Genomic DNA, 13,657 nt, shown 5'->3' on the forward strand with positions numbered 1-13,657 from the left:
AGTCTTCCCCAGGAGCTGGTCAGGCCCCAGGGGACACCTGGCGGGAGCCCCCTCCACTCTCCAGCCTGGCTTCTGTCCAGTGCCAACATCACATCTCTAAGTTTGTAACATCCGATCTGCGTCGGCCACCCCTCTGCTCAGAACTGTCCCTGCTCCCTCCGGCCTCCTGGGAGGGCTGTTTGCCATGGCAGGGACTCCGGCACGCCATCCAGCCTCTGCCGGCTGCTGGGCTGCCCGGCGATATCTGTGTCTGGACTCCCGCAGGGCAAAGTCCCTCGGCCCGGACCTCCTGGAGGTCCGCATCGCAGGAGGTCTTAGCAGACCAGGCCCCTCCCCTCCCGCCCTTAGGCTCGGGTGGCAGCACCCCATGCACTTGGGACAGGGCAGGACAAAAGCAGGGCTCTGGTGACATTTGTCCACCTGGGTAAGACCTGCAGTCCCTCCATCTGGCGGCCCACGTGACCTGGCCTGGCCGCTTGGCCACCCCCTTGGCCGAAGGCTCTTTCCCTCCAGCCCATCGTGCTCGTCATCCCAGTTTAAAGGGAGAAACACTTATGCTCCACTGTTGTATGGTTCTCGTAGGTGTTCTTGGTCACAGCCCAGGAGAGATCCCTTCCCTTTGCCAGCCCAGGTTAAACCTTTGGTTCTTTTGAAGAAGTGAACAAGAGACTCACATATTAATGATGAAGGTTTGCAAAGAGGTGTCTTAACTTTTTCCTGAGGATAATATCTAATCAGATATCACCTGCCCAAATGCTCATTCCTTAGTCCTCAGCTGGGAGCTTTCTTTCTTCTGTGTCAAAATTCCTAAAAAGGAGACCCCTCCTCACGCCTGCTGTCCCAGGAGAGGCAGACAAGGGGGTTCTGAGCAGACTAAAGTCCCCGGGGCATCCCAGGGCTCCGTTTTCCAAGGAGTACGGCAGCCAAGAGAAGGTTGACTGTGACGATACCCAGGTTCCACCTTGGCCATCAACTTCAGGACCAAGCAGGTGCTTCCCAGGAAGTGTCTTCGTGGGAGCCCAGCACCCTCTCTCAGGCAGAGCGAGGTCGGTGTGGCTGCAGGGTGTGGCTGCCCCCCCACTGCTGGCCGGGCCTCACAGGGAACTCTAGAGAGAGTTCCCAGCCCACCTCTTCAGAGACACAGGGATTCTCTTGCAGGTGGCTGAGAATCAGACTTCACAGGGGACTCCCTCTCGGTCTCTTGGGGACCTCGTGTCTCTGAGCCCCTGACCTGGACCCTTTCTGGGCCCCCCACGGTGACGTCATACACAACCCTGATTCGCAGCCTGGGACTTCCTGGCTAGAATGTCAAGGCTGAGAGATGCACAGGGGCGCCGTGCAGCCCGAGCTCCCAAACGGCCCGGAAGGACGCCCAGGCCCGAGCCCACCTGCCTTCAGACCTCGGCTTTACTGCACGTGCTGGTGGGTCATCTTCACCTCCAGCATTACCTTGTGCGATGATCTGAATATTTTGTTACCTCTCATTCTTCATAAGACAAGAGAATACAGTGAGAGGAAAGAGCTCACGTAAGGATAAGACTCAAGAGATTTTTGTCAATGTGTATTTTGGGCCTTAAGCTGGACGTCAGGGTTCTAGGAAGGCCAGATGAACAGATGAATTGTGGGTTGGTTCAATCGTGAAAGGAAAGAGCACGATGGAGCCTTTGATCGCAATAGCAGGCCTCTGAGATCACCTTGTGTCTCAGAGGCCACATCTGAGTGGTGACCTTTGTGACAGTGGCACCTCCCCTGTGTCACCGGCCAGCCTGTGGCTCAATTCCATGAAGGACTCTGGGGTGCGCTGAGCCCTGCTGGGGACCTGAGTGAGGCCGTGTGGCTCTGGCCCTTGTGTGGCCTTGGATCGAGGTCTTTGGCAGCACTCTGGGGAGTTTCAGCACTCCCCACTTTTTCTTGACCGTCCAAGTCTTTGTGAATGTAATAGTCATCATCAAGTTGACCAAGGGACTCTTCTTGTAAGTGGACGACATGCTTCTCCTTTACAAGGTCTGGGAGGGACCACCTGACCTGCTCCCAAGGCCGAGAGATGCAGCCGACCTGGTGAGGGTCTAGGCCTCAGGCACCCACCTGCCGTTCTCCATCCCGGTGGGTGGGCGGCGGCAGCCCTGGTGAGGGGCCGCGGAACTTTCTCCAGAACACCAAGCAGCCCCCTGCCCCCCGCGCGAGCACCAGCCAGTGCCTTGCTGATGAAAATCCACAGAAACTGGCGGAGTTAATTAATTAAGGGGAACGATACATCCTTGGCCACTTGTTGTGGGTTGAGCATACTCTGTTCCATGCCCTCTGTCTACACTGGATCAGCCAGTTTTGCTTGTTTGTGCCACGAGGGGAGCTGAAGGACCCCCTCCCAGCACTTGCAGATCCATCGGCAGATTTCACTGTCCCGGGAGCTGTGCAGGTTGTGATGTTCCGTGGTCATTTTTGTTTCCTGAACTGCGGGCAGGTTTCTGGCGGGCCTTGGTTACCTCCCTCCCTCCCTTCCTTCCATTGGTCCCTTTATTCTTTCATTCAGTGAGCACTTATGAACACCAGGAGCCTTGGTAAGTTGTGCTGAGACAGACCTTTACCGTCGCACGCGAAGCAGGCCGATGGTTAGCGAGGGTGAGAGCCGCGTTGCGGGGAGGGGGTGGGTTCAGGGTTCCAGCGAAGCCGGCGGGGAAGAGAGCAGCCCCTCTGCCCAGCTCTGCTGGGGACTGACACCCTGGGGATGCGAGACCCTGGCCTCAGGGTGGGCTGAGTCGTTTTAAATAAAGACGCCAGAGGTGGGTGACTACATGGGGTGGGGGAGGGGGGATTTTCAGAGCAGCAGCTGGGAGTCGGGGTGACGGGGAGAGAGGTGGTCTCCGCCTTCAGTGTCAAGTGAGGAGAATCCAAATGATCGTGTCCTCTTCTGTTTACAGAACCTTATTAGAAAGTGCTTTCTTGCCCTTTACCTTTTTCATAACTCTGTGAGGCAGGAATTCTTTTGGCTAAACCCTTGCCCAGGACCTGAGCATCAGGAAAGTTAAGTCACACCCCTGTTGTCCCTGGGAGAACGTGCCCTCTGCCCTCTCGTGCTGGTGGCCCACAGAGGCCCCAGGGGTCCCTGGCAGGTTGGTGTTAGCCCACCGGGGCCCTGAGGGTTCCGTGCCAGCCACGGGGATGGGAGGCGGTGCTGTCCCCTTCCAGCTGAGCTGCTACCTGCCAGTCCCAGACCCTCAAAGACGTGTGGGGTTACCGCGTCCCGAGGGCCCTGGCGGCACAGCCGGAGCCCTGTGTCCAGGCATCTGGTTAGGGCTTGGGGTGATCACGGAGCTCACACCGCAGCCCCTAGGACCGGGTCCGTGTGGGCCCTGTCCAGCCCGCCCACCCACTCTGGGCACCCCCCATGGCGAACGCTGTCCTCTCCTGCTTGTCTAGGGCCCCGTTGAGGCCCCTCTGAGTCCCCTGCTTTCTCTGCAGGATCACGTCCTTCTCGCCGAGTGACCATAGGAGGGGCACAGGACCCGACTTGCCGGCCGACCTGGGGAAGCCAGAGGCCGGGCGATCGGGTGATCAGTGCAGGTCGGGGAGGGACCCTCTCGTGGGCTCCCCGTTGACCAAGAGTGACGCCCGCCTTTCTCCGCTGTAGGTCACGGAGGAAGTGCACAGGCTGCTGCGGCGGGGCTGCTACCGCTTCGTGTGCCGAGGCAAAGTCAGCGTCAAGGGCAAGGGCGAGATGCTGACATACTTCCTGGAAGGCAGGACCGACGGAAACGGCTCCCAAAACAGGTCCGTGAACTCAGAGCGGAAAATGTGTCCTTACGGGAGAGCCGGCCTCCAGACCAGACTGGCCACGGGCCACCCCCCGGTGCCCCCTGCGGCCGGCCTCCCAGTCAGAGCCGGGCCGGGGGCTCTGCAGGGCTCGGGGCTTGCCCCCTGCCCCCCAGGCCACCACCTGCCCCCCGGAGCAGCTGGGAAGGAGGCTTAGCGGAGCCCAGGCGGGCCGCTGGGGACACAGCGCACAAATGCTCGGGGCGTTGGTGGCCTCGGGGCTCCCGCAGGGACCAGCCCGGCCAGCAGAGCAGGGCCGGGAACCAGTGGCCGGGCTGGGGAAGGGGGACTGTCCAGGCATGACCAGAAGCAGCTGGGCAGTGACTCGGGTGAGGGGAGAACCCAGACTGCGCAGACGCCGAGGCTTTAGCAGTGTCTTTGTTTGCTCCGTCCTCTTCTCGGTGGCCGAGGGAGGTTGGCTGGGTGAGCTTTGGACGTCGGGACCGTCGGGACCGTCAGGACGTCCACCAGGGCCACAGGCTACAGCGAGAGCCTTGGAGGTCTGGCTGGCAGAGTGACTGGGCTGCCCAGCTCGTGTGTGCCCGGAGACGGATTGGCATCAGCCCAGCTGTGTGGGTCCCGTGAGGGCAGCTCCCGCCCTGGGCGGTGGCCTGCAGAGCCCAGAGTAAGAGTCAGGACTCTCTTGGCCAGAGCCAGAGCTGGGCAGGCCTTCGGTGGACGGTTTGGGAAGAACTGAGAAGCCCCTGTCCCACTGCATGGATGGTGGTGGCCGCTGGCTTTCGTCGAGGTTGGGTTTTTGTTAAGAGCCAGAGGCAGGTCTTCTGGAATTCTTGGGGGACCCTGCAGCCACATCTCTGTGACCAGCATAGTTCCTGTTCCACCTGTGCGCTCTCCACCTGCCCTGCTGAGCATATCGGCTCCTGTAAAACCTGGACGTTCCCTTTTCTGCCCACGTCACTGTGTTTGTTCAAAGGAGAGAAGGTGGTCGGTGTCATTTCTTACCTCTTCTGCCACGGCATCTTGGGTTCCCGTACACTGAACAACAGTGCAAGGCTTTGTTGATTTTGAAAACAAGTGGACCTCGCAACCATGAGAACGCTTCCTGGATGGAAGGCGTTTCTCTGGCAGAACCAGTCCCTTGGACGTGGAGATTTGGAGTTAGTTTATGGCTGTCGGTACAGATGTCCCTGCTCCGATTTGCAGGGAAAGTGACTGCAAGTAATTCTGTGCAAGTCTGGGAATCTCCTACCTAGGCATCTCTGCGGTTGCCATGGAGATGAAGAATGCGGCCATGCTGGGATGGGCTCCTGGGCGTGGGCAGGGATCTGGGAGGGCCAGTGGGAAGAGACTGGCCAGAAATAGCTGGACGTGGAGACCTCAGCTCTCGACTGCAGGGAGGAGGGCAGCTTGAAACTGGAGGGAACCTTCTGGGCAGGCAAATCAGTAGGGGGATGGCCATGCAGAGACCCAAGCTCCGACAGCAGCCCGGAGGGTTCTGTGGGTTGCAGGGGAGCCCTGCTCGGCAGAGTCAGCAGGCCTGAGGGTCCCATTCCACACCGCTCTCCCTGGGGGTCCCGACTTTTCAGAATTGGGACAGGGGCTCACTCTGGACTGAGCCCCATGGGGGTGGCTAGTGGCGTCCCCCGGGCTGCCTCCGTTGTGGGTGTATGACTCGTGGCTGTGTGGGTGTAGCTGACAGGACCGGCCACTTAGCCCATGTGGACGGGCCAGTGACAGAGGCGGGCAGGTGGACAGTCTTTCCTCAGATGTGCCCTGGGTGAGAGCTGAATTTCCTCCCCCCTCCCCTTACAGACAGAGCACAAGCTGAGTCATCTCCAGAGCCCTCTGAGCACACGGCCTGTGCAGGTGTGCACACCTGCGTCCAGCTGCGGGGCTGAGACCCTGGCCAGGGCCCTGCTGCCCACCTGCTCCCCATGGCCGAGCTTCCAGCCCAGGGCAGGGCGGGAGGGGGGTGGACAGCGCAGGGGATCCTGACCCTGCGAATATGCTCTGTCACATGGCAAAGGGGGCTTTGCAGAGGGAATTCAGGGCTTGGGGCAGCAGCTGAGGAGAGGATCCTGGGCCATCTGAGTTAACTCAGTGTGACCAATGCGACCACGTGGCCCCTTAGAAGTGGACACGGAGGCCGGGGCAGTCAGGAAGATTCGAAGCACGAGGTCGCTGTTTAAAGATGAGGGGCCCGCAGCCAGTCGAAGGTGAGGACGCCCCAGCCATCAGCCGGTGAGGAAGCGGGTTGTCGATCCCACAGCTACAGGCCTTGAATTCACATCACCCTGAGCGAGGTGGACCCTGAGCCCCGGGATGAGAGCCCAGACTCGCTGTGCTGGGACCTCAGGTCCACAGAGCCACGGGACCACCCCCCCCCCACAGGAGTGTTGGCAAAGCCACGGAACGCGTGGCCAGCTGTCACCGCAGCCGCGGGAAGCCATCGGGGCCTCGGCTGTTCTGCAACGGCGAGGTCTCCCCTCGATGAGCAGAGCCTCCTTCATCATCAGCAGTTCCAAACCCTACCTGCTTCCTGTGGGCCTAGGGGCCGTGCTCAGCCATAATGTTCCTTGGGGTTTGGCCAATGACTTCCTTTTTATTTGTGATAAGACTGTATGATATTGCCTTATTTATTTTTAACCTTGTACGATATTCATGTACAAACGTTAGAGCCTTCCAAGTAGGATTCTCTCTAAATTATTTCTTTTAAGATGCTCTGTAAATAGCGCACCGGTCTGCCTATTCCATTCTGACCAAAATGAAGGTAAGCCCGACACCCCGTGTGAACAGCACACTTTAGCCGATGTGCGAGGTTCCTAGTGCATCGCCCCTGCTAGGCCAGGCTGCTGCTGCCCTTTGGAATGACCCCATCCACGTGTCCCTTCGAGACCCTCGCATGCCTCTTGTGCCTGACCTCAGTAGATTAGAACGCAGCCCCGAACTGCCAAACGCTTCCACGCCCCTGACCCTGGGCCAGTCCACTCCAAGGTCTGTGTCCTGCAGGGTGGACCCCACGCCCCCCAGACCCAGACACCCTGAGCCTGCCGTGTTTATCGGACTCCAAAGCCACCAGGGCTTCCGATACCTTCTGTCACTAGAAGCAATAACTCTAACCTGTACAGACAGGTCTGGTCCAAAGCAGATTGGTGATTCAGAGACAAGCCATGTGTACAAGTTTCCCCAAACTGAAGAGCACACTGTTGGGGGGCTGACACCCCCAAATCTGGGCTGACGTGCAGGCTCGGACAGGATCTGGCCAGCCTTCAGGGACACCTCGCTTTGTCTCCCCCCATAGGAACCCTGCACCACCGTCCCAGTAGCGACCTAGATATAATATTTGAATCCCCGCTTTAACCTGCCACGCGGGAAGGAAGGGCTGGGTTGGCCTGTCAGCCGTGTCTAGGTTTCCTCCCCGGCAAGTGGACCCGTCTCATTTCCAGGGTGTGCCCGCCCTTCTGCAAAGCGTGTTCTGTGATCCCCTGAGTCTCGGGGTCCTGCGGGTCTCTCCCCACATGACAGGCCCTGCCCGGGACACCCATGCCTGACCCGTCAGGCAAGCACTGCCTAAGTGTGCGTGCACCGCGCGGGAAATGCAGGTTCACACGCGTGTGCCCTGCATCCAGCAGTTCTCTTACCGGGGTATCACAGACCTGCTGTCACACGTGTCATTCTCGAGTGTGCAGACCTATTGGTTGTGTATGACGAGCCCCCCCCGACCCCCGGAAACTGGCTTGCCCTGGGTTTTGTAATGGCTTCAGTGAAAAGCAACAACAAAAATGACCCCCAAATCCAAACTCCACAGAGGCAATTGGTTTCAAAATATTTGCTTTGGTGAAGTAAATGAGGGGTGAGCTGTGGCCGACTGGCAGGTGGAGGACACGACCGTATCCCTGGGCCCGGACATCCCCCCTCCACAGCTGCAGTTTGCTTTGAAAGTCTGTGCTAGCCGTTTCCCGTTTTCAGTCAATACTGCCGGTTTTGTAGTGGATGATGAAAGACGTGCCGTTTCTTCATACAGCCTCCTGGGTTTGCATCTGCCTTCGCAGGACCTTAGGCTGGGGGTGGGTCTCAATCAGATTCAAGGTCTGCTGGGGCCTGCGCTGCCAGGCCCAGAGGTCAGCAGGCGGAACTGGGGGCCCACGCCTGGGTGTTGGGAGGCCAGTCGTGGTGGCTCGGGCCTCCACACTGAGTTTGGGAGACAACAAGGAGATGGGCTTTACCTGAGGGACTCTGCTGACACAGGGCCCATTGTCCCATGACATGTGTCATGAGCAAAGGCCAGGCCAGGTGCCCAAGGGTTGGCCAGGTGGGCCGTGCGGGGAGTGGAGTTGTGCGTTTCCCCAGGATGGATTCAGGAACTTGGGGCTGGTGTCCGAGGCCTGTGTGGGTGCCCACCTCGGGAGTGCTGCCAGGCAGTTGTCCCCCAGCCCCGGGTCCCCCAAAGCAGGAGGACCTCCTTGATTCTGTGTGGACTTGACAGCCAGGAGCCACAGGCAGACCCCGTGCCTGGGAGACAGTGTGGGTGGGAGAGTAGGATGCCGTGGGTACCCCAGTGGCCAGGGCTGGGGTAGGCATGGCCAGCCGGGTGGCCAGTTAAGCCAGCTACGGACCAAGCTGCTGGAACCTGACCTAGATTTCAGTCTCGGGTCAGGGGCCATGCGGGTGCACCCCAGACAGCTGGCACACAGGGGAGCTCCTGGGGACCCCTCACCTCCAAGAAGCCACAGGAGGCTTTGGAAAGGATTCGGGGAGTTTTTGTCTCCTGTCTGTGCACAAACTGGGGACCTGTACTGGAGACAGGTCCTGTGGTGGGATGAGGAAATCTGTCTTCTCTATTGTCCATTTCGTAAAATTAACAAACCCAATTTCAGGTGCCCCATTTGGGGCTAGACCTCCCTAAACAACTTGACTTTATGGCAGTGGAACAGACATTCGTATTCCTTAATTTCCCTGAAAATATAACACATCTGTTCACTAAGATAAAAAATAACTTTTCTGCCAGAGGCCAGGCTTAATCCAAGTTTGTGTGTGTGTGTGTTGTGTTTGCATGGCATGGCGTAAGCAAAATTAAAATCAATTATTTGTTCCTAGGATTAGGATGAATTCATATAAGAAACAAATGAACTAGAGATACAGACAGATGGCTACCCCCCAGGGCATCGGGGGAAACCGCCCCTGAGTGCCCCGACCCAGCTCTATTTCCTCTAGAAATCCTGACCTTAAAAGGAGGAGTAAGGGCAGGGGCAGGGGCAGCAGCTTCTCGGCCAGACACAGAGGCAGCCTTGACCCCCGCCGGCGTCTACGTGGTGCCCGGGCCTCCGTCTACAAGTACTAGAGAACCACTAGAGAATAAGAAAGTCTTCCTTCCTCCCTCCCCTCCTTCCTGGAATCTCTCCACAGTATCAGTACAAAGTCCAGGGATGTCAGGGCACTGAGCTGATCCCGTTTTCTGTTGTTTGTGTGGTCGTTTTATTTCTGTTGTGTTTGGGGTTCCGGTGTACACTGAGGCCTGCGGGGAGTGCCGCAGGAATTCTGGAGGGAGGAGCCGGCAGCCCCCCCACCCCCACCCCCGCCTCCCTCCCAGTTCCCCGGGCAGCCACTTGCAGGCCCGGCTTCAGTCTCTGGGCTGTGCCCTGGGAAGAGAAAACAATAGACAGGTGGTCTTCGGGGGTGTGGGTCACAACTGGCTTGAAAAACACCTTGGGAATCAGACAACTGACCCCAGTGGCAGCACCCTGGTCTCCCGTGATTACAGTAAGCTCAGTTTCTTCAGCCCTTGATGGTGGCTATCCGTGTAGATATAATTCTTCATTCCTTTGTAAAATTCCTGCACTTCCCCTGATTCAGTGTGTTCTACACTAATAAACACCGGGAAAGGCTGGGTCGCTCTCCTGCATAGTTAAACTACGTCTCTGGTGGACTCTTCATGTCACTACAGACTAAGGGAATGATCATGACTAAGACCCGTATCTTGCTCGGCAAGTACACCTTTCCTGTGCTTCTCCCGCCCCCTTGCCTCCAAACATTCTGCAGAGGGAGGCGTGGTTATGCTCCGCATGTTGTCGATGAGGAGTCTGAGGCTCAGAGAGGTTACAGACTTGGACAAGGTCACACAGCACTGTGTGGCAGGACCAGGATTCATCCTGTTCCCATCCATTCCAAGCCCCTGGTTTCCCAGTCTATTCGGCACCTCTTAACTAACTGAAATCAGCAAAGTTGTGTTGGTTTGGGTGGAGCCTTTAGCTCTTGCACACACAAGTAGTGGTGGTGCCTGGCCGGCTGGGTCTGAGCAGCCAAGCAGGCTCCCAGGCAGCGGGTTTGCCCCACAGCCCATCCCTTGGATGTGCCCAGGCACAGAGTTGTCCTCACCTGGGCCTCACGTCAGGACGGTAAAACAGTGCCTGTCTCTCCGCTAAGCCCTGCCTCTGCTTTAACAGCTGATCCCCGGCAGAGACTTAACAGTGTTGGGCCTGAAGAATCCCTGCCTTGTCTTGTCATCCTTTCTATCCTAAAACTATGTCCTGTAGCACCACCTGCCATCGTGTCTTAGAAAACACAGACTCTCCCTCAGTGAGGACAGTTGTCTTATCTCCTTCTGTAAGGCCTCTCTGACATCAGCCAGGGGGAGAACCGGGGCCCCCGGGTGCCCCCAAACTGCACACGCTTCTCCACTTACAAGGAGCCAACCCAGTCCCCAGCTCCTGGTCAGAGTCCTCCAATGTCCTTGTCACGCTATGGCGTGGTGTAGGCGGTCAGTGTTCCTTCCTGGGGATCAGAGGACGCCCAACAGCAGGTTTCACTGAGAATACGCAGAAGGCGAGACAGGGACCACCACGGACGGTGAAGGATTGGCAGCCACCCTGCACAGGTGTCCCCGCCTCTCCCAGGCTCTGGCTCCCGTGGTTCCTGGCAACTCATCTTCAGATGGGTTGGATTCCAGAACAGCTGGCAGTCGCATCTTGAGAACTGACGTTTAAGCAGAGAGCAATTCCTAGACTAACCCTGAGAGATCTGTCCACCTCTTGGGCTTGGTGAACGCGTGCAGGGCAGCCAAACAGAGAGCTGTGTCTGGGGCTCTCACTCCCTGTGGTGCGAGCAGTGGGCAGTGGGCCCACCAGCATCCAGAACTTGTTTCTTGACTCCCACCAGCAGCCCGCACGCGATCTCAGGCCCGGACACGAAGCACATGTCTCAGGGGACTGTTCCCACATTCTGGGAATCCCGGGGAAGCCACCAGGGCCTCTTGCACAGGCCGGGGGTGCCGGCACTCCCCAGGCATCAGCCCCAGAGAGGCACGCGGTTTTGTCTTCATCCCTGTTGAAAGTGTGGCCACGCGAGCCGTTTGCACTCAGCATCGCATGCCGTGAAATTCCTAACTGTGTGAAACTTACCTTTGGATTCCGAAACACGCAGCATGTGCAAAGGGGCAGGCCCAGGCCACCACGGGTTGTCTGCCGGCAGGCTGCAGAGCGTCCCGTCACAGCAGATCCTGGACCCTGAGCCCGTGCAGCTCCTGCACTCCTTCTGCAGTGTCTCCCCTCGGCCCGAGCTCCCCCCGCCAACCTCTCATTCACTATGATTGCACCCCACCTTGCACAAGCGGAGATTATGGACCGATTACCACCCTCTCTTAGCAGCAGATTCCACTCTCGTTTAAGGTAAACCCAAAGCCCACTCGTGGATTTTCCTTACTCACTGAGAAGGGTTGTGTGAACCCCTCGGCCCTCCTCTGTCCCTCCAGGGAGCACAGAGTGGGCCGGGGTGACACGTTCTCCTGCCAGTAGAGCTCACAGAGGATGCTTCTTTAGATGTGGAAACGAGATGTCTGTACCAGAAGGACAACAACTCAATATCACTGGGTAACTTCTCATGATAGATTTGTATAATCAATACGGGTCTATTTTTACGTCCACTGAACACTGTAGACTACCTACCAGTCTTTTCCAAGATTGTTAAATTGAGACAAGTAATTGAATAATTTGTCCTATTTTTATTTTGAAAAAAAAAAAAACAGTGAATGGACTGAAATGTTAAATGTGAATGTACATTTCTTAATTGCAACTTTTCTACTGAGTGTTTGCACTATACTTTCTGGAATCTTATTTAACAAAAATAAAGGGAAAAAAATTGCTTGACTAAACTCCGTGGCCATTTTAATTGAAAAACTAACAGTTGTGTGGATGTTTTAAAGACCCTGGGACATGTTCTGTAATTTTCTAAAATGCTGTCACCCCGTCCTTCCTCGGGGCCCTGGTGTGGGCCCAGCTCCTCCGACGTGACAGGTGGGCGCAGTGGATGGACACGCTTCGGCTCTTTATTTATTTATTTTTGGCTGCGTTGGGTCTTTGTTTCTGTGCGAAGGCTTTCTCTAGTTGCAACGAGCGGAAGCCACTCTTCATCGTGGTGCGCGGGCCTCTCACTATCGCGGCCTCTCCCGTTGCGGAGCACAGGCTCCAGACGCGCAGGCTCAGCAGCCACGGCTCACGGGCCCAGCCGCTCCGCGGCATGTGGGATCTTCCCGGACCGGGGCACGAACCCGTGTCCCCTGCATCGGCAGGCGGACTCTCAACCCCTGTGCCACCAGGGAAGCCCTAGGCTCTTTTTGACTTCCGCACCTAAACATGAGAATCCAGGGAAGATAAGTTTGTATTATTTGCAATTCCCCATGACTAGTCTCTCTCTGACGAGTGTCCTCTGGCTCTTTTAATCTTTTATAAAAGAACAGGGAAAAATCTTGCCTGCCTGAAATGAAATATGAAAGTTGGGGTTCAGTCTCACTATTGACCAGCTGTGCACCCCTGTAGACCTAGTGAGTGGAGGGGCTCTGGGGTCCTGGGCCCCTTGAGCAGGTGGGAATGGCCACCTCCAGGCAGAGGCCACAGTGAAACAGCACAGCCCAGGGCTACTGGGCACAGAATTTCATGGAGTGAGTGACGTCTGTCATTGTGATTTAGGAAAAAAAATCCATCCCAGCCCTGAGTGGAGTGTGGTCCCTAACTGTGGCAGATTCTGAATCTCAGGCATCCTCAGAGAATGTCAGTGGACGCCCCTGACCACACCCTGGCCCTCCTTGAGAGCAGGTTAAGCTGTATCCCTGCCCTGGACCAGCAAAGCTTCCTGCTGGACGAGCCGGTGAGTGGTGTGAAGAGTGGCCAGGAGAGGAACACGATCACCATGGAGAGCTGAGATCTGCGGGTGAGAGCCTGGACCACCGGGAAGCCGTGGGCAGAGGCGGGCGCAGGAGAAGGGACAGGAGAAGAGGTGGGGTGCGCAGGCTTGGGGCTCTGGAAGTGCCCAGACGTCTGACGGGTTCTGTGCTCTGCGGGCACGTGGGGGGCACCTAGTATTGGAGGCTATGAGCCTGGATGTGCTTGAGCTGCAATGGCCACGCTGCGAGCTCCGAGTTGCCGCTGGTGAAGAGAAATTATTCACTGGCCACTTGTTAAAATGGCAGGGAGGAGTTTACTCAAGGCTAGTACAAAAGTGGGGAGAGATTGGCCTCCACTCTGGATACAGCAAAGACAGCTGAGGATTCTCGGCCACCGGGCAGAGTGAGGGGCTCAGTGGATACAGAGTGACTGAGAGGAGCTTGGTCAGATGCCCAGGGTGGTGATGCTTGCTGTAGGGTAAGCCACGGACTTGGACATCAGGGGTGGGGGGCTCCCCCATAAGCCACTTAGCAGGATTCCTTGCTAAAACTGGGCTCTTGGCAGGCCAAAGTTAGGTCAGGGCCTAACAGAGAAGAGGAGCTTGACCAGAGTGGTTCAGATGAAAACTGGAGACGCCCCGGGTTTTGGAATCCTGTCCATTAGGAATTCTGTCGGCTCTATCTTCCCGATTGATCGTCCGCATCTCACGTCACCTCCTTGCTGGCCCCATC

The 13,657-nt window shown here is 57.3% G+C and overlaps 1 protein-coding gene across 1 annotated transcript in view; it reads left to right on the forward strand.

Annotated features, from left to right (window-relative positions):
• ADCY1 (adenylate cyclase 1) overlaps positions 1–4,077 on the forward strand; it is a 116,481-nt gene extending 112,404 nt beyond the window's left edge. Inside the window, exon 20 of the mRNA XM_027124062.1 lies at positions 3,629–4,077. Coding sequence (XP_026979863.1) covers positions 3,629–3,967 — 339 coding nt within the window. The 3' untranslated portion in view covers positions 3,968–4,077. The remainder of the gene's footprint in view (positions 1–3,628) is intronic.
• The last annotated feature ends 9,580 nt before the right edge of the window (positions 4,078–13,657 follow it).

The sequence above is a fragment of the Aethalodelphis obliquidens genome, unplaced genomic scaffold (assembly GCF_003676395.1).
Source record: "Aethalodelphis obliquidens isolate GAN/ISIS:26980383/991018 unplaced genomic scaffold, ASM367639v1 scaffold27, whole genome shotgun sequence".
Classification (NCBI taxonomy): Eukaryota; Metazoa; Chordata; class Mammalia; order Artiodactyla; family Delphinidae; genus Aethalodelphis; species Aethalodelphis obliquidens.